The sequence below is a fragment of the Amphiprion ocellaris genome, chromosome 12, assembly GCF_022539595.1.
Source record: "Amphiprion ocellaris isolate individual 3 ecotype Okinawa chromosome 12, ASM2253959v1, whole genome shotgun sequence".
Lineage (NCBI taxonomy): Eukaryota > Metazoa > Chordata > Actinopteri > Pomacentridae > Amphiprion > Amphiprion ocellaris.
Window position 1 is genome coordinate 28593685 of NC_072777.1, and position 23063 is coordinate 28616747.

General features: G+C 38.2%; 1 protein-coding gene across 4 annotated transcripts in view; it reads right to left on the reverse strand.

Moving 5' to 3' along the window:
• Positions 1–11782: 11782 nt before the first annotated feature.
• fndc1 (fibronectin type III domain containing 1) overlaps positions 11783–23063 on the reverse strand; it is a 43179-nt gene continuing 31898 nt past the window's right edge. For all 4 annotated transcript variants that reach the window (XM_035952125.2, XM_035952126.2, XM_035952127.2 and 1 more), the window contains 6 exons: positions 19637–19745; positions 15670–15749; positions 15318–15347; positions 14217–14378; positions 13707–13829; positions 11783–12561 (listed from right to left, as the gene is read on the reverse strand). In XM_035952125.2, coding sequence (XP_035808018.2) covers positions 12446–12561; positions 13707–13829; positions 14217–14378; positions 15318–15347; positions 15670–15749; positions 19637–19745 — 620 coding nt within the window. In that variant the 3' untranslated portion in view covers positions 11783–12445. The remainder of the gene's footprint in view (positions 12562–13706; positions 13830–14216; positions 14379–15317; positions 15348–15669; positions 15750–19636; positions 19746–23063) is intronic.

Here is a 23063-nt window from a genome sequence, read left to right on the forward strand (position 1 = left end):
CAAAGCTTTGTTGAATGTGTAACACTGAGAAACATTCAGAGATAATATGAAATAAATAAGCAAGTCCTGTGTGGGTAACAGTGACTTCAGGTTGTCTGTTGTGTTTTAGTGCAACCTAAACTTAGCAGCTATTTCCATCTTTTCGTTTCTCTCCTGCTCTTTGTGGTCACATATACTCAATTTTGATACAACTCAATTTCAAATAGTACTGTAGTAAAACATATGTACTATTTCTGTTGTCCAGTGAGGGAATACAGTCAGTTGAAACTACATGTTAACCAGCAGTCACTTCGGGTACTTTTCCAAGCTGCTGCTCTGCACTGCTCAACTACTGATTTTATGACCGAGATGCTGTCTGACAAATTCACAAAACAACAATTAAAAACAAGTGTTGTGCTGTGAATTCAACTATGATTCCATGTAAAATGATCACTCAGAGAGAAAGTTAGACGCAATAGAAAATCCCGGTCTTAAACTTTTTGATGTAATGTATAATTCAATTCAATTTTCAATTCAGAGAGTCTTCTTCTTGAAGGAGGTGTGGACAGCAGTAGCTTAGCTGCATTTAAAGCTACAGACACTGAAACAGCCCATTTACAAAAGAACTAAAGGCACAACTTACACAGTCATGGAGAAATTAACCATTTTTGTGGTATTTTGAGCTGAAAAGCTAAACAAAACTTTCTTGGAATTTATGAGACTTTCATTAATTTGATGAAAAGAGGCACATTAAGGGACAATAGTTGGAGTGTTAGTGACTTTACACAATGTTCCTCCCTTATAGGTTCAATCCTGTGGATAAATTACATCATTCTGCTGTGCCTGGAATGGAAGAAGGTTAGGAGCCTCCTTAATAGATCCCAGCAACTAAAAGTGACTCTGACTGAGACTGCAGACATGCAGTGTAGCCCTTACAGGGCCTCTTTATCAGACCTACATAACCCAAATGTGTAAGATAAGATGACATCATGGTTTAGGTAGCCAAGAAACCAAAGCCGTAAATTGATTGTTGCAATTTATGAGCCAATAAATGAGAAAATTATCTAAAAGCTGCTGGATTAGGGAGGATTTGCTCATATAATTGAGTGTCCTGCAGTGTCACGATGGTGTGATTTGTTGTTATTTACACACCTGCACTTGTTTTTGAACAACATGTGTTCTGTGCCGTCGCTGGTGCATGTAATGACTCGTGGGAGATGTTAAATGCACGTCAGACCTCACACACAGCCACAGAGGAAGGTCAGCGGCAATCACCGTCAGTGCTTAAGTGTAAGAAAATACTCCTCAAGTTAGCAGCGTCAAAAATCATCTCTGCTTTTCCAGCTTTGTTTCCATCACACAGAGTAATTTCAGACACTTCAGAATTTAGTTGTTGACAGAATTGGGGTAAGGAGCAGCACGTTCTATGAGATTGACCTGATTACCTGGAAATTATTCTGCCTCAGAAATAACAACAGCTTTTTACTGCCCGTTTGTGTGTGTGGACTTTCCTTTGAGGGTGTTTTTAAAAGCAGGTTGGCAACAGGAACTTAGAGTTTAAAGACTTCCACAATATTTCATGACACAAATAGTCTCTAAAGCTCCCTGTCACCACATTGTGTCTGCTCTTTTTCCCTCACGATTCTTTTGCAATAGGAAATGAGACAATAAGGCCCCCATTTCACATTGCAGACTTTAATGTACTAGGTGTAACTCCATCCCTTTACTAGAGATAACAGAAGCCAAAACTGCTGATAATTTCCAAAGATAATGCAGATTTTTGCCTCCTTTACGCTGACCTCTGTAGTTCCCTCCTGCAGAGCTTTCTCAGGCTTTACATGTGACTCATTCATGTGCCAACAGAATGATATAATTCCAGGCTGAGTTCATAACTGACTCTCACAATGAGCTCAGAGTACTGAATTTAAAAAAACGAGCTCCCACTTTCATCCAGGCCAAATTAAAAGAACAGTGAGCTGAGAGCAAAAACAACAGAGTCTCTGTCGCTGCAGCCTGAATGTTATGTCATCTTGGAGTTCAGTAAATATTATGTCTCTGAGCAATTTCAAATTCCCAGATCTTTTGCTTTCATGAGATCTTTTTTTATGAAAAGCTAGTTCAGCAGGACAGGCCATTTTCTCTGTTGTTTATGGCTCCTGTTTTTACAGTCTGGTCTTGTTATCCCAACTGATACATGAGTTTCCCCCTGGACTCTCTGCAGATCCTCCATCCAGGGACTAGAACAGCAGGATAGCCTCTCCTCCAATAATGTAACATTATTTCTATAACTGCACACAACTACTTTAAACCTTAAAAGCTCAACTCTTTAAAACAAATATTGTTACATCTTTCTCGACTGTAGATGATGGCATTTGAATACATGGTGGAGATCCGCTTTGGTAACTTACTATGACATTGTTCATACTAAGTCATTACACTAGGATGACCATCAAAGAAGTATTAAAACTAGACTGGCTTTCCTTAGAGTATATTTGGCATTTGTTTTAAAATGGTAACTGGTAGGTGCTGGCGCAGGTCATGTAACCACACTGAACAAATGAACAGCAAATGTAGTGAAAAGAAGTGAAACTGTACTACACTGACATTAACATGAAACATTTTCATTTAAAGGATTGTTTTAGGAAAAGAAAAATGTTCCAGTGCAGCTTGAAGAATCTTTCCAAAACAGATAGACTTTAAAAGCTGCTTTAATATTTTCATTTCCTCCCTTTATTACTCCGCCAAGAAACACGGTGGAGTTATGTGACAATCGTCGTACGTTTGTCTGTCTGCTTGTCTGTTGGCAACATTACTCAAAAACAAAGTGACGGATTTAGATGAAATTTTCAGGGAAGGTCAGTATTGACGCAAGGACCACCTGATTAGATTTTGGCAGTGATGCGACTCATCGTATGGATTCACGGATTTGTTAAAGATTTCTGTATCATTGCCAGATAGCCGCATGCATCACTGTAACTATGGCAACAAGTGAACACTACATCAGCTGCCTGCTGACGATAACATGATTGTGGTCCTACTACAAATCCACTGCTGCGGACTTATCTGGACTTATCCATTGGAAATCATATAATGACTGAGCAGTCTTGGCAGAGTACTGCGCTCTCTGAGTAGTTTTCTTGTGTTTGAACTATTACTACAAAGTAAGGAACTACAGACGGGTGGCCCCTGCAGTGGGGCTTTCAGGTGATTCTTTTATGTTGTGGGAGACATTTTGCTGACATGGTTTGAATTGCTCACTGCCATTCAACATGAAGTTCTTGAGAGTGATCACCTTCATCCTGTGGTGAAACTTTTCTGTCCTGATGGTCTCTTCAAGGATTATAATGTCTAGTGCAAGAGGGGTCCCTGAGAGGTTAATAAGTATGAAAATGTGAATCACACACTATGGCCCTCACAGTCCTTAGATCTCTATTCAGTTGAACAAATATGAAAGATTTTGTGCAGATGTGTGGACAGCACTTTTCATCACCATCATCAAAACAGCAAATGAGGGAATATCCTTTGGAACAATGGTGCTCATTCCTCTCTTAGAGTTCAGAGACTTAGAGAACCAATGCCAAAGAGCACTGAAGGTGTTCTGGCAGCACATGATGGCCCAACACTTTATGTTGGCTTTTCCTTAAATTTGTCACCATCTATAGCACTGTGATCTATGGATATCTTAAAATGGTTTACCTTGTGTGACTCGTGAGGTTTTCTGCTTTTAAATGATGTGTGATTTAATTCAGAATGGGCTTTATAACTTGTACTACTTCAACCGAGTGGCAAAAATCTGTTATTGCAGGTTTAGAATGTATACAATGAATGGTGAATTTTGGGGTTTCTGACCGCTTTTAAGTTTTAGGTTTTTTACTTACCATTACTGTAGATGCATCTTTAACTGACAAAAAGTCTATTGTTATCGCTGTAGGTAAAATATTGATTGTTGAATAACAGAAAATTGCCTGTTTTTCACTGTAAATACATCATTAAACAACAGCAAATGTCTTTTTCTATCACAGAGTTACCATTAAATAAAAGGAAAATCCTGTTTACTGTGGTACACTAAAAACATGATAGAAAATTACCATTTAAAAAAAAAGTATAGATTTTAACTTTAGATATATCTTTTAAAAGCGTATGTTTTTCACAATAGATGCACCTTAAATATACAAAAACCTCTATCTTAAATAGAATATTTTCATTCCAATATTGGAAAGTTGATTTTTTTTTTTAATTTGCAGTCAATTAATCATAAATTTACAGAAAATTTCCTCCATCTTATTTACAGGACAAAGTCTGGATAATGAGCTGCCAGTAATTTTTCTTTTATTTATTACAAAAAGAGCAACGATTTTACTACAGTGCTTATCTAAATATATGCATATGATCGCAATAAAACATGACAATGCCTGTAAAGTTTTTAGTTCTGAGTATTTGTTTCTCACCTCTTTTTTTCTCTGCTCTCTTCTCTTTTCTCTCCTCAACCTTCAACTGATTCTTCTTGTGATGACTTCAGCTCTCTAGAATGAAGTCTAACTTTTTCCAGCCCAAATAGCGTGTGACCCACTTCGATCAAAAAGAAACAAAAAAAAAGGAGCAACATGTGGAAAACAGTCAGAAGTCCCGCATTCTCTCTGAACCACAATTATTTTTCCTTCATGAGATTTTAATGCTCCCGAAATTTAACAATTTTGTGCTACATTCAAATGTATGAAAATGAGCTCCTTTCTAAATCAGTTCAGTAGTGCCAGGAGGAGCTTCCTGGCATTGAGAATCTGGTTAGAAAAGTAGCTGAGTTTGTAATGTAAGATCCACGTGCTGAAAGTCAGCTGGGCCTGGACTCAATCAGCCGAGCTTGGCCTTTTGCTCCTTTTTATATAGAGGATCCGCACTTTGCTCTGTGCACAGACCTTGACTGAAAACTACTATAGATGATCTGACAAAGGCTGGAAAATAGCCGACATATGATGTTTTAGTGCTGTATCATTATGGATGGATATCAAAGTGTTTGCTTGGCTGACAAAATGCAAGATTTCAACATCTTTGGATGCATTTTAAAGGCTTCATTTATGTGTGTGCTGTCTGTACTTAGATATATATGTGTGTGTGTGTGTGTGTGTGTGTGTGTGTGTGTGTGTGTGTGTGTGTGTGTGTGTGTGTGTGTGTGTGTGTGTGTGTGTGTGTGTGTGTGTGTGTGTGTGTGTGTGTGTGTGTGTGTGTGTGTGTGTGTGTGTGTGTGTGTGTGTGTGAGATACATCCTTCTGCCTTCTGGTGTTAGCTTTTGGCTGAACATCTTGATCACAAAAGATGCAGGAAATCACAACCCAGTTCTAAATCTAAAGTCTAATGAATGAGAAAGTAAAAGTCTTGATGAGAAGAGAAGCCAAAACCGACATCTGGTATGCCAAATTTTGTCAGTGCCATTGGTATGCATGGCACACTTTCCCTCCAAGGAACAAACAAAGTCACTTGGCCTCAGTAAAGACAGACTCCAAGCAAAACATACACATATAAACCATGGTCTTCAATAGACTTTTTGTTGCTATCAGCTTTATGCATCTGTCCGAAAAGGTCTGTCTGGATTAAAGTTTACACCTTTGTAGTGCCATCAAATAACTCACTGCTGGCAGTCTTCTTGAGCTACTGCCTCTCATTCATTACTGGAGATTTCAGCTGTCTAATTCCAAAAGCAAAAAGACACAAACATCAGCTAAATCAGTATTCATGGACGTCAGACAGGAGTGTAGCTTCAACATTTTTTTTATAGTGCTAAGTGACATTTGTGTTTCTGCAGATTTTGACGTGAAGAGGATTAAAAATAAACAAATTAGAATTGCTTTAAATTATTATATTTTGCCTTTGCTTGCTTATGTCAGCACAACCAAACTCTGAGCTTTAAGAAAATATTTCTCAATTTGTATTTATGATTTGTGTTGATGTGAAAGCTATTCAGAAGTTGTAATGTCTTTATTATAATTACTTCGATGTGGGGTCAAAGCTTTTGCTTTATGGACAAACAAAAACACAAACAATAAAGTACTGAATAAATGAGCACACTACATATACACATTAAATTAACATAAATTGATTCAAAATAAACAAAAAGACCAAAAAAACAACATGAGTTATGTACAATAACTTTTAGGTGCTTTGTCAGTTCTAGAAGTCTTACTGCATTTTCCTTTTCATTAAGTTCAAAGCAGCAAAGAAGATAAAGTGCTTTCTTCAGAAGTAATGAAATTGACAAATTGTGCAGCTGTAACTGCTGCTCTAAGTTGTAAATTGTATTTTGGAAGGACAATAAATTGTTAATGATTTGCCTATAAATATGTCCAGAGCTCGTAAAGTCCACTATCTAGCTGGAAACCACATTCTTTTTTCCCTTTCAGTTTGTTTTATTTTTTATTTATTTTATTTTTTTACAGCTTTCTGGTTTGCTTCTGCCTTGTTTTGAACACTGTACAGACACATTAATGCAGTATTTTCCCATTAGACCTGCCCATGTGCTCCTGCTAGGCCGATATTATATTGCACTGAAGTTATGAAAATAAATATTGCTGTTATTGACTTAAGAAAGCTATGGAAGCTTAAAACCCAAGTGGAGTAAACATTCATAATACAACAGTCACTTTTTGGCAGTTTGAGGTGTTCTGCAAACAGCTTTCCAGACATGTTGCAGTTTTAGTTGTAAATACCACAAATGACCACTTGGAACAACTAGCAGCAAGGTTGAATCTGCCGATTTTATTTTTGCACGGTAGGTCGAGAAACCTAATTAATTTTTACATTTAATGACGCAAGTGCTACCTTACTGGCCAGTGAATGAGGAAGTGAGGAGTGAGATTGGTTCGAGTAAGAATGTAAGGATGAGCCAATGAGAAGGAGTCTGAGGCAGATCATGCCTTTGCCACCATGCAAAGCAAAGATGTGCACCCTATACAGTCCTCTTAATATATCCATGACAGCCAGGTGTAGCTATTAGCTAAATATGTGCCCTACAGACCAGCACACTCTCCTAATTAGTGCAACTATCTATCAGTCCATCCATCCATTCTCTGCCACTTATTTAGATATTCAGAATTAGGTTGTGGTAGCCAAGCGAGCCCCTCCAGATGTCCCTTTCTCCAGTATCATTTTCCAACTCCTCTATGGGGATCCCAAGATGTTCCCAGGTTAGATGAGACATGTAGTTCCCCCTGCAATTTCTGGTACTGCCCTAGAATCTCCTCCTGGAACACCTCCAAAGGAAGGTGCAAAGGAACCATCTGAACTAGATTCTCGATCCACTTTGGCCGATTTCTTTTGTCACAGTGGAGCAGCGACTCTATTCTTCTCACTCCAGATGTCTGAGTTCCTCAGTGTATCTCCAACACTCAGCTAGATTTTTTTTATTTTTTTGCTTTAAAACATTCTGAGAAGGTTCTGCAAAGTTCTAGTAATGTTTTCAGCTGCAGGTTTTCTTTTAGATACCGTGTTCTTCTTAAAGGCGGGATAAAATTCTCTAAAGACATTCTAAAAATGTCTTTTAAACAGTTGCCTAATGTTGCTTTCCTTCCTTGTCATCTGGGGCCTTGATGACATCTTTAAAACGGTTTTTGAATATTGGTTTGAGAACATTCTTTATTTGTCATCATGTAGCACACAACCCTCACAACATACTTTAACAGCTTCTGAATGTTCCAGTTAAAACATTTCCCTCATGAGAACATTATTTAAAATGAGACATATCCTTAAAGCATTCATTGATCATTAAATTAAAAATGTTTTCTTTAACACAATAGAATTTGGGGACAATGTTTGTGAATGCTGCTGGGAGCTTCATCTTACAGCTAGGATATTCAAATTGAAATGCTCCCAAAACCTTGAGAGTTTCAATTTTGTGATGTTGCCTGTTCACTTCATATCACATCAAAATTACAATGCAATGAAGAAGCAGCTAGCAGTGGAAAAATGTAATGAGTCAGTGAGACCCACTTTATTTCTGGTGCTAGCTGATCAAATTAGGAATATCATGACTGAGAAGAATGAACTGACACTCGGCAGTTAATGAGAAAGCGAGTCTTTATGTCTCCATCATGCCCATATTGCTTGTGCTGCTGATATTTCTGCAGAGAAACACTCAATAGGCCAATATATCATGGAGACTTGCTTTCAGTTTGTTTTGGAGTCGACGTTCTTGTGTAGTAAACTTGATTAATGAAGCACTTCCACCAAGCGACGCCGAAATTCTATGTTTTCCAGTTATTAAAATGTCTCCCTAAAGCCGGGAGCTCTGTGCTGTGTCACCAGAATTTGACGTCCAAACTCTCTGTTGTGGCGACTAGTTTCAGTTTCATGAGGTCAGACTTCTTGTTTGAACTGTTGGGCTTTATTTTATTTTGTTGACAAGGCCGTTAAGATGCATCAGTTCGGATCGCATGCTATAAATGCTGCGTTTCAGGTCTTTCCAATACATAATGCCTTTGGGGAAAAGCAAGAGTTTAAATATTGGATCGCGATCTTGTTTTCTTTCTCAGCTCTGCATCGCCCTGTTGTACTGGCTGTGATTGATCTATTTTTCTTATTTCCCCTGACAGCACTCACCATTTCTGACTGTAACACACACATATGAGTCTAACTAGAGAAGGGCCAGTGGCTTTATCCTCTCTAACATCTGTAGCAGATGTGGTGGCCTTCATGTACATGTGTTTATGAAGCGCCTGTCTCATCCCTTTCCGCTTTCTCTTTTCTTTTTTTCTTCTGCCTCGGTGTTTTTCTCCATCAAAAAACACTTGCACAGATGAAGATTCATAAGTATTTTCTTGCCTCTGTGGCCATTTTAGGTTTGGGAGCAGGGTGGGGTTCCCCATTGTGCTTAGAATTAAACACCACTGTTGTCCGCTTAGGTCAAACGGCCCTACAGCCAATGAAAATATTTTGAGGCAATAAGAGGCTCATCACTCACTGAAAACACGTCAGCAGCAGAGGCTTCCGTCCGCAGACAGCGTACCTGGAAAATATGTCTGAAATATGACAACCATCCACCAGACTGTTGACAAATTGGTCTGCTATGACTCCAAAAACAACCATTATCTCGCAGTGATTGCCCAGGGAAAATACTTGATGCCCTCTCAGAACTCACTCTCCATCTAATGTCTTTTAAACCTGCCTACCACAGCACACTGCAGCCAACCTTAACAAACTGCTGCCTGCTGTCTGCAGATAAGAGATTGCAGGTTGGACTGTTGATGCAGGAGTTTAAATAAAGCAAGCTAGACCTGCAGAAACTCTGCTTAACTCACTGGAAGAAAAGTGCTGCCTTTTCCAAGCTTTTTTCTGTGCTATTTACTATATCTTTTTGCATTAGCATGAGTTAAATTTGATTCACATCTCACCTATTAGATGTTGTGTTGATTAATGAAGAGCAGGACAAAGTCTCCCAGCTATTGCAGGTTATAAAGAGCATGTTCCTTCTCTGAGAAATGATCTGGATTAATAAGAGTGATGTGTTAAGTTTTCCTCTGAGGCAGAGTTGTGCACTATGTGTTGACAAAGAGTCACCTGTCTGCTACTGAATAATATCAATGTGGCTCAGAGAGTTAAAACTGGCTGAAAAATGCCTTTAATCATGTTTAGCAAATATCTGAAAAGAGGTTGCAGGTTCAGCTTGAAAAAAAAAGTGATTGATCTCACTGCTGAAAATAAATCCCACAATCTTATAAATGCAGTAATGATTAACTGGCAAAAAATACAAAGTCAACCTCCCCATTCATTCAGTCTTATTAATGCAAGATTTTCCACCTGGTTTATTGTGATACTGACCCACTTAGGAGTATATTTTTGCTTTTTTTGGTGACTATTCCTGTACAAATAACAGAGTAGATTCTGAGGTCTACAACTGGTTTTGGGTATGAAAATGAAAGCCTATTGAAAGATTTTATCTCAAAAAGTCTGACAGGTAATTGGATTAATATTCTGTTTCTAATTATCTGGAATATACCAGTGATAATTGGTTCAACAAACGTCCACTGAAAGTTTTTTCAAATCTGACACTGCAGATGTGGGTCCTGTTTCAAATAGTAGTGGAAGAAGTATTTAAAGAATGTGTATGTATAAATACATCAGAAATGCATATAAATGTTCTGTATTGAAAATCCTACTTATATACAATATTGTTATTAGAAAAATAAGATTTAGATTATATTTAATCAAAAGTAGAGTCTTTTCCTCAAGTACAAATTTAAAGTACCTCAGTTATTCCTGTTGATATATATCATCTACATGCATTTTCTATCTTATAAGTCTAGAAGCTGCTACTTCTCTATTTCTACTAATGACAACATAAATAGTCCGATATTTTATGTATAACTGGAACAGTCATAGAGGCAATTTTTCTTCACTGAGAACTTTTACTTTTGACACTTTTCAAGACCCCTTCCAGTCAAAATTAATCTCCATTTGATGTTTTATATGTTTAGTAATAGATCATGAGCTGAACAAACTGTCAGCATCATGGATGAGAATTCTCATTACTGCAGTGTACTAATGATAGTTCTTAAAAAAAAAACATAGATTTGAACTCAAACTAGTCCTGTCAACCTGCAACATTCTTTTGAGTTGGTTTCCGGTTCCAGCATGTATGGCTGAATTATTCACCACAGGGTCGTTTTACAGTATTTTAGCAGAGACGTAGGTGAGCTGGTGTGCTTGAGCTGCAGCAAGTGTTGGAAGGGTGGGTGGAGAGAGGCAGGAACTTCGTACATCCGCCAGAAAAGGTGTCAGTGGGGAAATGCCAAAAACTGCAGTTCCACGAACGTCCACTTGAGGCTGGCTACAAAAGCAGGTCAACCTCCATAGACCCCCATGTTATAACATCAAACTTTACAGCCGAAATGGACATCCTGGTACAGAAACAATTTTGGTCTCGTTAACTAATTCGCCAATTTGTGACGACTGTACAGGGTTACATTTAGAGGAAGGTTGCTTTGAGTGACAGGACAGTCAGTGGGCCATCCTGTGCTCATTTTTGGATTAGCACAACTCGAGCCATTACACTGAGACTGTGTTCCAAAACGCAGAATTTTTGTTTTTACTGATTACATACTACAACTGCCCTCTCAAAGTACATACTCTTTTGTGCAGTATGCATACAATTGGCAGACTACTTTGTCATAGTGCTGCTGCTTAAACTTTGACAGTTGCAGTCGGCACATACCGCATAAAGTCTATATGATCTGCATATTCTGGAGGAAGCATAGGTTCAGAGTTACTTCTAAGCCATTTTTAAGGCAGAAAGGAAGTTTTATTATAGAAAAAAAATACTTTTAAATATGGAAGTATGGTTATCAGGTAAATAAAACTGAGTTAAAAGTAAATATTTGACTGTAAAATTGCATAAAATTGAGCGCAAAAGTAAGAAAAAATTAGATTAAAATTTTACTTCATTTCACTTACTTATTGAATTTTGTAGCTTTTCACAGTTGATTTCATGTCAAAAAATGTCATGTTTAAATCACAAAGCAAATCTGGATATTTACAGCCAGTGTGTCTCATAGTTCAGTCTGCCTTTGCCAGTAAACTGGTATTTTATTTTCCTAGTTTTATTTTTGTCTGTCTCACCTGTCTCTGCTCACGATGTGTTGTTTTTGACATTTCATCAGATCATAACAGTCGTGGTTCCAACTGGCTCAGCTAACCTTCGCCTGCTGCTCAGATCTTCCATTAGGTTGATTAAGTAGATCTGGATCACGTGTGGAAGCTTTTGCTAGAAAAGAATGTGGCAGCCGAGGAAAATATGATATGATTCATGTTTTTGGATTGCTGTGGTTTCCATAGCACCTTTATTCAATCTCCCACAGTTCCTGAGCAAATATTTGGTCTTTTATTCTTTGTCTTATACATAGAAAACTTACACAGTAACTTTTAATGAATTCTGGTGAATACCAAAAGGGCGTAAAAAAAAACAGTATGATGGTTTAAGAACACAAATAAACAAACAAAAAGTAGCTGTCAGAAGCTGTTGAGTTATGAATTACAAATGTCACGATTGAAATTGAACAAACGTATACACACCTTAAGTGCTCATTCTTACAGTTTGCTTTGCAGCGTGTACTTTGGTCCATTGTCACTGGTTTGGTTTGACTGTGTGTGTGCATTATGGATGAGATAAATACTGGATAAAGGCCTGTCTCTGGGATATTTGGGAATAGTACAAGGACACATTGAGACGAGTTAAACTAAGCAAGAGCACACATGCTTCTTTTTCCCTCATATACAGACTGCTTTATATAAAAAGTGCATTGTAATGATATACACTGAATAGTTTAAAAGTACTATATTCTCTTTTTCTGTGAAGCTGTAATAAATTCGTAGTGGTGTCTCTTTGTGGTGGCAGGCAAAAGTCTGTTTTTAAGGGCGAGACCAGCGAAGGTGAGAGCCTGCAGCAGGATGCAGAACGGTTGCCCTTGGTAACAATGTCTGTGCGTTACCACTTTCCGGGGATGGGCACCCCGCATTCATACCAGCCTACAAATGGATGGGTTGTGCGTCGGCCAATAACTCCAAATGAAACTGGCTCCTGTCTGTAGGCACGATAAAATCCTGCAACAGACAAAAACATGACATAGCCAGGTTTTCATGGGAATATAGAGCAAATTTTAAACAAAAAAAGTCAACAAAAGGGCAAATGAATGGGGTTCTTCATTCACTGCAGTTGAAAATTGAGAGTTAGATGCACAGAGATAAACAGCTGGTTGCCGTTAAACCAGTGCAGACTGAGAAACCACAATGAGATAATGTATTATGATGCAATGTACGAGTAATAGAAATAAAAGTGACATTTCTCCTTCAGTAAACATTAATCCTCATGCTTCATGTACATCAAATAGCAACATCTGATCTTCAAGACATTTTATATTTATTGATATGCATTTTTTTTAACCTCAGCCAAGAATGAAAACAATGTTAGAACACAAACATTTTCTTTTACATTATGTGGGTTTTCCACTTAGCTTTTTATAATAAAGACTGAAATGGACATGTACTGTATTAGCACTTAAGAGACACTTAGAAAAATTGCTATGTTTGTTTAGTTAATTTATGTAAATTTATGTAAATTCTCACCACAAATCCCACAAAAAATGTTGTGGCAGATTCAGGCATTAACTTTATGCAGTCCCATCTTGCTGCAATAAATACTCATAGCACACGTGTTTAATGAATATAATTTCCTAACAAAATCACTCCTGTTTGGGTATTGTCTGATGAAAATGACAGCATCTGGCTGTTTTAGGAAATTACTGAACCTTCAATCAAAATGAAACAATATATGAAAAGTAGTGGATTTGCCCACAGTCGACAACACAGAGAAGTTTGACAGTCCCGAGAGACAGATTAGTGCAGTAAGCTAAACACAGACGAATCAAGTTTGATGTACTCCCATTATGCACTAATATGACCTGAAACCAATAAATGCCAGGAAGTTACAGTCTTAATCGAAGACGTTATGGTATAATTAGGAAAATGGTTTGGGGTAATGAAAACCATGTGGGGTTTGAGCTAAAACATGCAAATCCCTTTGACAAGTATTCATTTAAACATGATTCTGCATCTGTATTCAATGCAGAGATAAAATCAGTGCAGGTGGTCCACTACAGAGCCAGACAGGCAGATTCAATTGGCAAAAAAATGATAATATGTTTGATCTAAGGACAAATGTGCCATGTGGACAGTCTGGTCTTGTTTACCTTGTGCTGAGGGCAGATTATTTGAGAGGTAGGCCGGGCCCGTCCTTCCATCCCTGTAGGAGTCCACAAACTGGCAATGGTCCTCTCCTTGGCCAAGTGTATCTCCTATACTGTAAAAAGGCTCTGTGGGGAGACACGGTTGTCATTATTAGGAATGTTCAGGTTTTTATGGTTTATTATTTCCTGTAAATTCCAATGCAAGGGTGAAGGAGGATCTATAGTAAATCTTTGTGTTGTAAGCAGTCTTGATTCATTATTATTAAGCATTAGGACTAATGCAATGTTCTAGCTTCCAGAAGGCAAGAACAGCAGCTCACTGTTTTTCAGAGTAAAACAGCTCATTGAAAACAGCCATAATAGCAGGGGTTTTAGGGCTGAGCTGAAAAAGTGAAAGACACACTGTCTAGACATGTAAGATCTTATTTATTTGCTGAAAAGAGCCACAATATGCGACCTCAAAGGCCTTGTCTTTTACAAAGTTTGCGTTACTTGTTTGACATGATATATTACCTCTTAGCCCGTCTCCCATGAAGATCTTGTATCGTAGGGAATTACACAGCACCACTCCTACAAACTTCCTGTACCACGTCCGCTTGACGTACTGACTGCCCTTACAGCTGCTGTGGGCTGAGTTATACTTGAAGCTGAAGGGAATCCAGATTGGTTCTCCACCTGTGGACACAAACAAACAAACAAACTTATGATGGTGTTTGTGTATACACCATTTCTCAATTGCCTAAAATAGCATTTCCGTATTGCAATTTATTACTTTAGATATTTAATGTACAAATATTGGCTAATACATTATCCTTGATGATTGATCAAGTTGTTAAGTGACATGACTGACATAAACTGGGCTCTGTAATGTTGGGGACTCTGGGGGTTTTCAAGATAACCATCTGCACATCAGCAGCAGTGACAGGAAAAACATTTCTACACACAAATGCCTATATTTGAATCAGAATCACATGAAAGATGTTAAATAGTGGGCTGAGGATCAAAATAATTTGGCAGACTGTACATAAACAACTGTTATAAATGTGGGAGCGTGCAAGACGACCAGCTGATGACAGTAAAGCATTTCTGCAAGTGCACTAATCTGTTTATGACTGTATAAGAACAGTAGCGTACTAAAGGGGAGAATATTAATAAGAATCATTTAACATGTATGAGCCAGTCTTTTTAATAATGATGTTAAAAAATTATTTAATTACATTCTACAGTAGAAAAAACTATGGACAGACTAGAAGATTTTATTGCTAGGTAATGATCAAACCAGTTGCATTACTGAGTCATGGCGTAATGAAGGTCAGAGATTTTAATGATTTATGGAATTACAACTGCGTCATACTGACAGAAGACGTTTTTGAGTTCTCTCTTCTTCTAGCCATAGCTGTGCTGTTTCTGTAAAGGTGCACAACTTTATATTGCATTGAAAAATGAGCCCACAATGAGAAAAAAATATGACAGGAACAAAAAACGCCCAGAAACTGCTAAGATTTCAGAGATTTAAAAGAATCATGTCTTTCTCTTTTAAAGCTCAGTGCAGCTTTAGAAGAACATGGCATGTTGATCTTCACTTAGAGATGTGTTGTCAGTGTACAGACTTACCGGGTGGTCTTTCAATGAGGAGAGGATCATCTGAAAGAAAGAATGTGAATATTTCACCAGGGATGGAAAAAACAGCACTGCAAGTTTAATGCAATGACCTGAATTTGGATTGAAAGACTAATAGAAAGCATAATTCAATGTACATCTGGTAGTGTGCTTCAGCAAAGATAGCTTTCGATGTAAATATCATGTATGGCAATAAGATGAATATAACCATAACATTTTTGAGCATTTGGACATAGCACACATTTTTGAAAGAGGGGAAAAATGTAGAGCCACTTTGACTGAAGTTTGAACTCTAATCGACTGGGAATCTCAACATAATGTTTGCAGGCGTCGGCAGCATACATACCTGATTCAGTAACATACGTGAGCGTATCGCTGACTGGTCCCAAACCAAACACATTCTTGGCCTGCACTTTGAAGTAGTACCTGCAGGAAAACACACCACAATGCAAAGATTCAGTGAGAGATTTAGTAGTTTAAGTGTCAGTCTGCCAGTTGTGTTGTGACTGGTTAAGGACAAGGAATATGATAACGAGCAGAGCAGATGACTTGGCATGCTTTAGTCAGACTGATTTAAGAGTAGTCCTATTTACACACAGACGAATCCAGAATCAGAGCAACACAAAAAAATGGCTTTTTGGCTCCTGTTGAAGAGAGCAGGAGAGTGGAGAGAAGGGTGGCTGTGAGGAAAACAAAGAGATCTAGAAAAGTGAAGATTATAGATAACAGCAGAGGAGACGAATGAATGACAATGACAAAAGGAGGGGATGTGGAAAAAGTGAAGTACAGAAATAAATAACTGCTGAAAGAGCATGGGTGGTTCAAAGCTAGAGAGCGCACTAAGAGAAATTTCTCACCCAGCGCTTTTATATGTCACAAGTTTTCTTGCCAACGAGCAAAACAAAGTCGTGCAGTGAGCTCACTTTGTTTCCAGGTGGCTGAGGAATTATCAAATCCTATCACATTAAAAACAACACCGGTGACAACTTCAAGAGTTTGCAAACTTTTCCACTGCGGATGACTGATGTGTGCGTATGGGCTTTCTTCCACCCTGCAAGGTCACATACAGTAAGTTCATGGTCCATCAATTTCAAGTCAAAAGCTTTCACCACATACAGCCACGAGGCCTGGATCCAATCAGCATAGCCACGTGATGATGCTGACCAAAATATGTCACCAGAGACGGCACAGAGAGGGAAGAAAGCAATGCAGCTGCAGAGGGATGATGTAATGAAAGACGAAACTGATGAAGAAATTGGAGTAGGTAGAAAAAAAACGAAAATGTGAGCAAGAATGTAAAAACAGAGAATAAATTACAAAACGCTACATTATGACAAGGTAGCTATTTGAAAATTGCTATACACAGATCTAGGAGCTTTGATTGCAGCAAATCTAGTCATGCAACATGGTTCTCTGTGTACACGACAGCTAAGCCACAAAACACAGTGACCCTGCAGAAGTTCATCATAAACTTTTCCACATTAAATCATGGTCGATTTGATTGGTGAAAGAAGTAAAGCAATTAGTGAAATAGAGATCATCTGAGTGCAGTGAATGTGTCTCAAGTGACTGTAGTATCAAGATGCCTGCATCTGGAAGGTACAGACACTGGTGAGTCAGTACTCCTGGCTAAAACTACACCATGAAGACAAAAGAAAACTTCAAGCAACTCCCTTAGAAGGTTATTGAAAAGCATAAGTCAGAGTATACATACAAGAAAAACTTCAAGTCACAAAATATCCCTTGGAGTAGTTACATCCATCTTTAAGAAATGGAAGGAATATGGCAAGTGTGTAAATCTGCCTTAAAAACTGAGTGACTGTGCAAGAACGTGACTTGTGAGGGAGGCCACCAAGACACCTATGACTCCCCTGAAGGAGCTACAAGGTTCAGCAGCTGAGACAGGAGAGACTCTGCATACAACATCTTTTGCCTGTTTTTCACCAGTCAAAAAGAAAGTGGTGAAAAAAGCTCATATAAAATCTTGACCTGAGTTTGCTAGAAGCCATAAAAGAGACTCTGAAGCCAATTGGAAGAAGGATCTTTGGTCTGATGAGACGAAAGTTTGGTTTTTTGGCCACGAGACTAGATGTTTGACGGACGCCGAACATTGCACATCATCTTGAACACTGTCATGAAGCGTGGTGGTGGCAGCATCATGATGTGGGGATGCTTCTCGCCAGGCCTGGAAGCCAAAGTGAATTCAGAGAAGTACAGGCAAATTCTGGACGACAACCTAATCCAGTCTGCAAGAGAGCTGCGACTTCGGAGATTAGTTTTCCAGCATGACAATGACCCGAAGCATACGGCCACAGCTACACAGAGATGGTTTAAAGACAAGTTAGATCTTAGAGGGCTGCAGCTAATGGTCATTTTTATTAGTGACTACTCAGCAGACTATTTTCTTAATGAACTATTCTATAAAACACTTAAGAACAGTAAAGAATCACATCTTCCTGGAGCTCAAATTGAAGTCTTCAGATATCTTGTTATGTCCAATCAAAATAAAAAGAGAAAAACTAACTACAAACTAAACCAGGGAAACAAGGAAATTCTCTTATCTGAGAAGCTGAAACCACTGAATGTTTGACATTTTTGCATTAAGGGTGGCTTTTATTGAATTCTTAAAATACTTGCAGATCAAACAATAACAGATATTTCTATTTGGCTCCAAAGTTAAGAGTTTAACATCATCCAAAGGGTTGAGATGTTCAAGCTTTCAGTCTACTTTGATGAAGAGTAGTTTTAAATTTGAGAGATGTAATGTAATAAGGCAGCTTCAGTAGGATACACATCCTCAGTCCATTGAAAAGGAAGACTTTTCCACATGTGCACACACTGTATAGGTATGGGTAATACTAGCCTAGCTCAATAGTTCTGGCACCCAGAAGGAGCCTCCAGCATGGGAAATGCCAACACTGTCCCATAAACCATCCTATGATCCTGGATACAAACTGGTTGCCAGGGAGGGAAACCCTCTTTGTAGACTCTTGGAAACCTTCATCATTGCACACAACTGCAGTGTTTGTGTTCAGCAGCAGGTGTTTGGTTTCATTCAGCCCAAGATGTGACACCAGGCAACAGGATACCTCTAATCCTGAGAAAATTCTGAAATTGTAGTTTGTGGTTTGCTAAAAAATAATCTCTAAATTTACTATTACTTGGAGTGCCACATGGGAAACAAACACAACCTGATTTTTAAGACAATATCTAACCAATATTAATCTAAATAGGGATGCAAACATATTTTTAAAATATTATTTTATGTATCTGGGAAGATTTTACAGAATTTGAGGACACTGTTGACTGACTGCAACCCTTTTGTTAATGTGTGGTCCACTCCCCCACCTCACCTCACCCAGACAATACAAAAACCATGTGTTGTTTCCAATACGGATTAAGATTGATGTTTTCCCTTCATGGCTGTCGCTTATTCAGCTTTCTTGCACATGAAAGTACCTAATCTCTGTGTTTATGTGAACCAATAATTTAGAGGCTTTATCTTGCATCAGCTGCGTAAATAACACATGAATACACACACACTGTGCATCAAATCTGCAGCTTCAATGAAACTGATGAACAAATTGAGAAAAAAAATAATCAAACTATAATTGAAGTAACCATTAAATTGTTTACACTTTGCTAAGCAGAAATCCCTAAAAGCAACAGTGAATGAAGATGAAATCAAGAACAACCCCTTCTTCCTCTCTTGGGTCCATGTTTCCATGCGTTTATTTTCCAAACCGTGACCTGTGTCTCATTAGGTATGGTTGTGGAAACCTGCTCTAATAACCGAAACAGACTGAGATGGCTGTATCTTTATGTAAGTGGCAGGTAATGTGTGCTGCGTTTATGTTCCACCAAATTTTCCAAGGTCTCAGTGGAGTTTAACGGCACGTCACTTTAGATTCAGATCTGTTTTTTAACCTGCCTCCATTTAGCCAAACTGATTTACTTCACTTTGAGGATTTTCTTCACATTACAGCGTAATCAGTGTATCACTACAGTTTGATATCACATTGGGCCGCATCCCAACAGACAACAAACAGGCATAAATGCAGGAAATCGCACACAAACATGCAGCCAAGATGTTTATTCTGTTACACAAAGGTCAGAGTAAATTATCTTGCAACCAAGCAAATCTTTGTTTGTGAAATCAGGTTCTTGCTTTTAATGGTTCCCATGTGTGAGATGATAATGTAAATCGCTGTACCTGAAAGTGCTTTGGATGCACATGCATTAATCTTTTGCCAAGCATGCAGTTTATCAGTGAGGCATTCAGTGATATAAACAAACACAGTAAAATGTGTTACCTGGAGTTGGGTTTTAGATTCTCCACAGGCAGGTGGGTCCCACTGGAGGCTTTGGAGGACCACCTGTTGTTCAGTACATCATCATAAGAAGCGCTGTGGACCATGTAGCCTGCAGGAAACAATGCAAAATAAAGGGCTGGGCTCAGTATACGATGGAAATCAGATTCACTGGTACAGAAGCAGTTAGAACGTAGATCAGGTTGAGCATTAAAGCTGGGGTAGGCAGTATTTTTTTTACATGACGGGGAAAAAACCCAATCACCTTTGATCATATTGTATAATGAAAATTTCACCTGTAATTGGAGATTTCAGTTCTTTAGAGCAGATGAGATAGTGTGAAGTGCAAAAAAATCCACAGTCGGAATAGGATATTGTGGTTCGATGGGTTAGGTGGAGAACCTTCATAAAAGTAAACCTTTAGCTGGACTATTTTTGCATTTTAAAAAGCATGCATAGGCTAATGCTGGTTTAAAAGGACTTAGGACAAGGAGGAGGGAAGTGTTTGTAAATTCTGCCCTTTTTTTGTTCTTTTCCAGATTACTGTCTACCCCAATTTTCAAGAAATAGTTTGACTTTGCAATAATTACACTTATTGGCTTTAACCCCCTAAGAGTCACATGAGAAAATCAATCCCACTTCTCTGTTTATGTTGCAAATATACAGCTACCACCAAAATCAGGCTGCTGTAGCTTAGCACAAGGAATGGAACCTGGCACTGTCTGAAACCAGAGTGTAATACTAGATGGTTTCCTGGTTCAACACAGTAACTTCCAAGAATCAACCTTGCGGTGATGAACTGAATCCACTTGGCTCCTTCATATTTACAGTTTCTATCTATAAAGTAACACTGGAGCCTTAAAAGGGTTTTTTAGTTCATCAAACTTGGACTAACATGAGGTTTGACTGATGATTTACAAAGTACCAACTTTTATTCTGTTATTTCAGTTACTTTGTGGCAGTAGGTGGTCTCCCATACGTTTGGCTCTGAATTAAAACTGCAGTTCTGGCATTTTGTGCAGCTCTGTGCTGACTGTCCTCCAACCTGCCTGCCTCTCTGTCTGCTTTCTTCTTCTCTTCAGTCACGCAGACTAATCCTCTGAATCCAGTAAGTAACCTGAGGTCATGCAGTCCGCGATCATTCACTTTAAAACTATGGAGACCAGCTCAGCCGCACATCAAAATGCAAACAGTTTCTATTGGACTTTTCAATTTGACTCTATTTTTACTGGAGCTGCACCAACACAGCTGGCTACTGACTGCAGAGAAGGGACATACTAGCTACTTTGTTTTTTTCTTTTTGGGGTTTTCATTCTTTCTCCATTTCGCATAGCTAAACAGAGCTTCAGTAGAGTAGCAGCCTCTTGTATCTGCCATCTGCCTGAGTATCTTTCCCTGCTTCGCGTACAAATTTCTCAAATGTTTCCCTGGAAGTTGGTCCTTTGAGCCAAAACCAACAGTTATAATCCTCGGTGAATGATGTGTATGTTTGCTCAGAAGCTTTAAGGAAAAGCTCCTCGATACATCACAGTAAATGCAAGCAGGAGCTGGTTTCAGGTGAAAACTCACAAAACCGCACGCTAACAGCTGTTTCCATCTACTTGTTTTAAAAGCCGTGACCCATAAGTCGTAAGGCACGGTTGTGCAAACACGCCCTAATAACTAAAACAGTGCTTTGTGATTGGTTCTGCATGTGTGGAACTATACCTGCATATGTGCGCCAGATAATGTATTCCTTATCTACAGTATATATCTTATATTGGATTTTTTTTTGTTTGTTTTTTTACAGCATAGCAGTCTGGTGTTTTGGGAAATTCCCATTTATTCACATGCAGCCAAATTTTCATAATTTCCTAGAAACAGACATTTTCTTGAATATTTTATATATCCTGCAGAAATCTACATTATCTGCATCAGAACACATAAAAGCGTTAGTTTCTGAAATGCAACTCGGTGTGAATTTTGAAAAATTACAGGATGATACTGGTGATTTGAATGAAAAATATGGGCACTGCAGTTTATTTGGAAACAGCTCTACAGTCTCTGGAAGTCAGTTTTTTTGGAAAGTAAAAGTGTTAAAGTGTGAAACATGTCATGGCTGGTTGTGTTTTAGTGATGTGTTTTTAATAGTTTTTGGACAACAGTGGAGTTTCACAGCACAGAGGAATGAATTAAATCAAACATTTAAACATTCTTTCTGTAGCTTTTCATCTTTTTCACCATGAAGGAATGCTGTCTTTTGGCATATTTCCAGACAACGCAGGTCAGTAAAGCCGTTGGGACAGATTTGAGTGCAACACCATGAAGGTCAGGATTGCTTATCTTTCTGTACGTCTAGACAGACTCATAATTTCAGTCAGTCATTTGGCGGCGGTGAGATTTTAAGAGTTGTTTCTGATTGGTTCTTTTGTTTGACTCTACCAATGAAATCAATGTGCATTTTTCTAAATAACTTGAGTCTGTCAGCCATGCCAGGGTAGGTATTGTTGGAGAAGAGCACTTTCCAGAGCTGAAAATTCAACAGTATTTTCCTTCTGAAATTAGAAAAAAGATCGAACATGTTTTTAGAAAGCATCCACTGTAAGTGCAATAAGTCACATTAAACAAAGGAACATTAAAAGCAAGTACAAAGTTATTTATTTTGGTTCAAGATGTAATTTAGTTCTATATTTTGCATAGTGTCTGTCAACAGGCTTTCTCAGATTTATGTTGAATCCCTATTTATGACAAAAAAAATGAATGTATAAAAATAAACCTGTCTTTCACAGAAATTGTTTGCAAAGACGCATCTCCATTTATGAACCCTTTGGTAAAAAAAAAAAATCATAGCAAACGTTAGTAATCCTTGAATATTATTGTGGCTAGCTTAGATCGAATAACACTAACAGACCTCATTTATCATTGGATTTACATGAATTTAAATTGATGTTCTTCGGATTTTTAGCATTAATGCCCAGCACAATTGTTAGAAAAGTAATCAAAAACAAAACAAATTAAACATTACATTACTTTGATGATGCAATTAAAACTTTGCATTACATGTTTAACCGGATGACTGCTAATTTGTAACCTATTACATAAGAAAACCATCTCAACGTTGCTTGTCAGTTCATTGTCGATTTTGTTTTTATTACAGGATTTGTGGACAGTAAGAAAAACCACGTCAATCAAAGTAATTCTTCAAGTCATATAAATGAGAGAAAATAATCAGCAGGTGCCAAAAATGTCCAGACAAATGAAGTATGAGCCGCATTAAAGTAATACAGGGAGTGTCAGAAGCAGAGAGGAATCACCAAAGGAGAACAGATGGAAAGTAAGAGAGGAAGAAAACAGCAGTGACAGCTCAGACCATCTATCTGGTTTATACATCAGAGAAGGAACCCGTCCGCACTATGACCAGGAGCTTGTGTTTGCCTGCCAAAGAAAACAC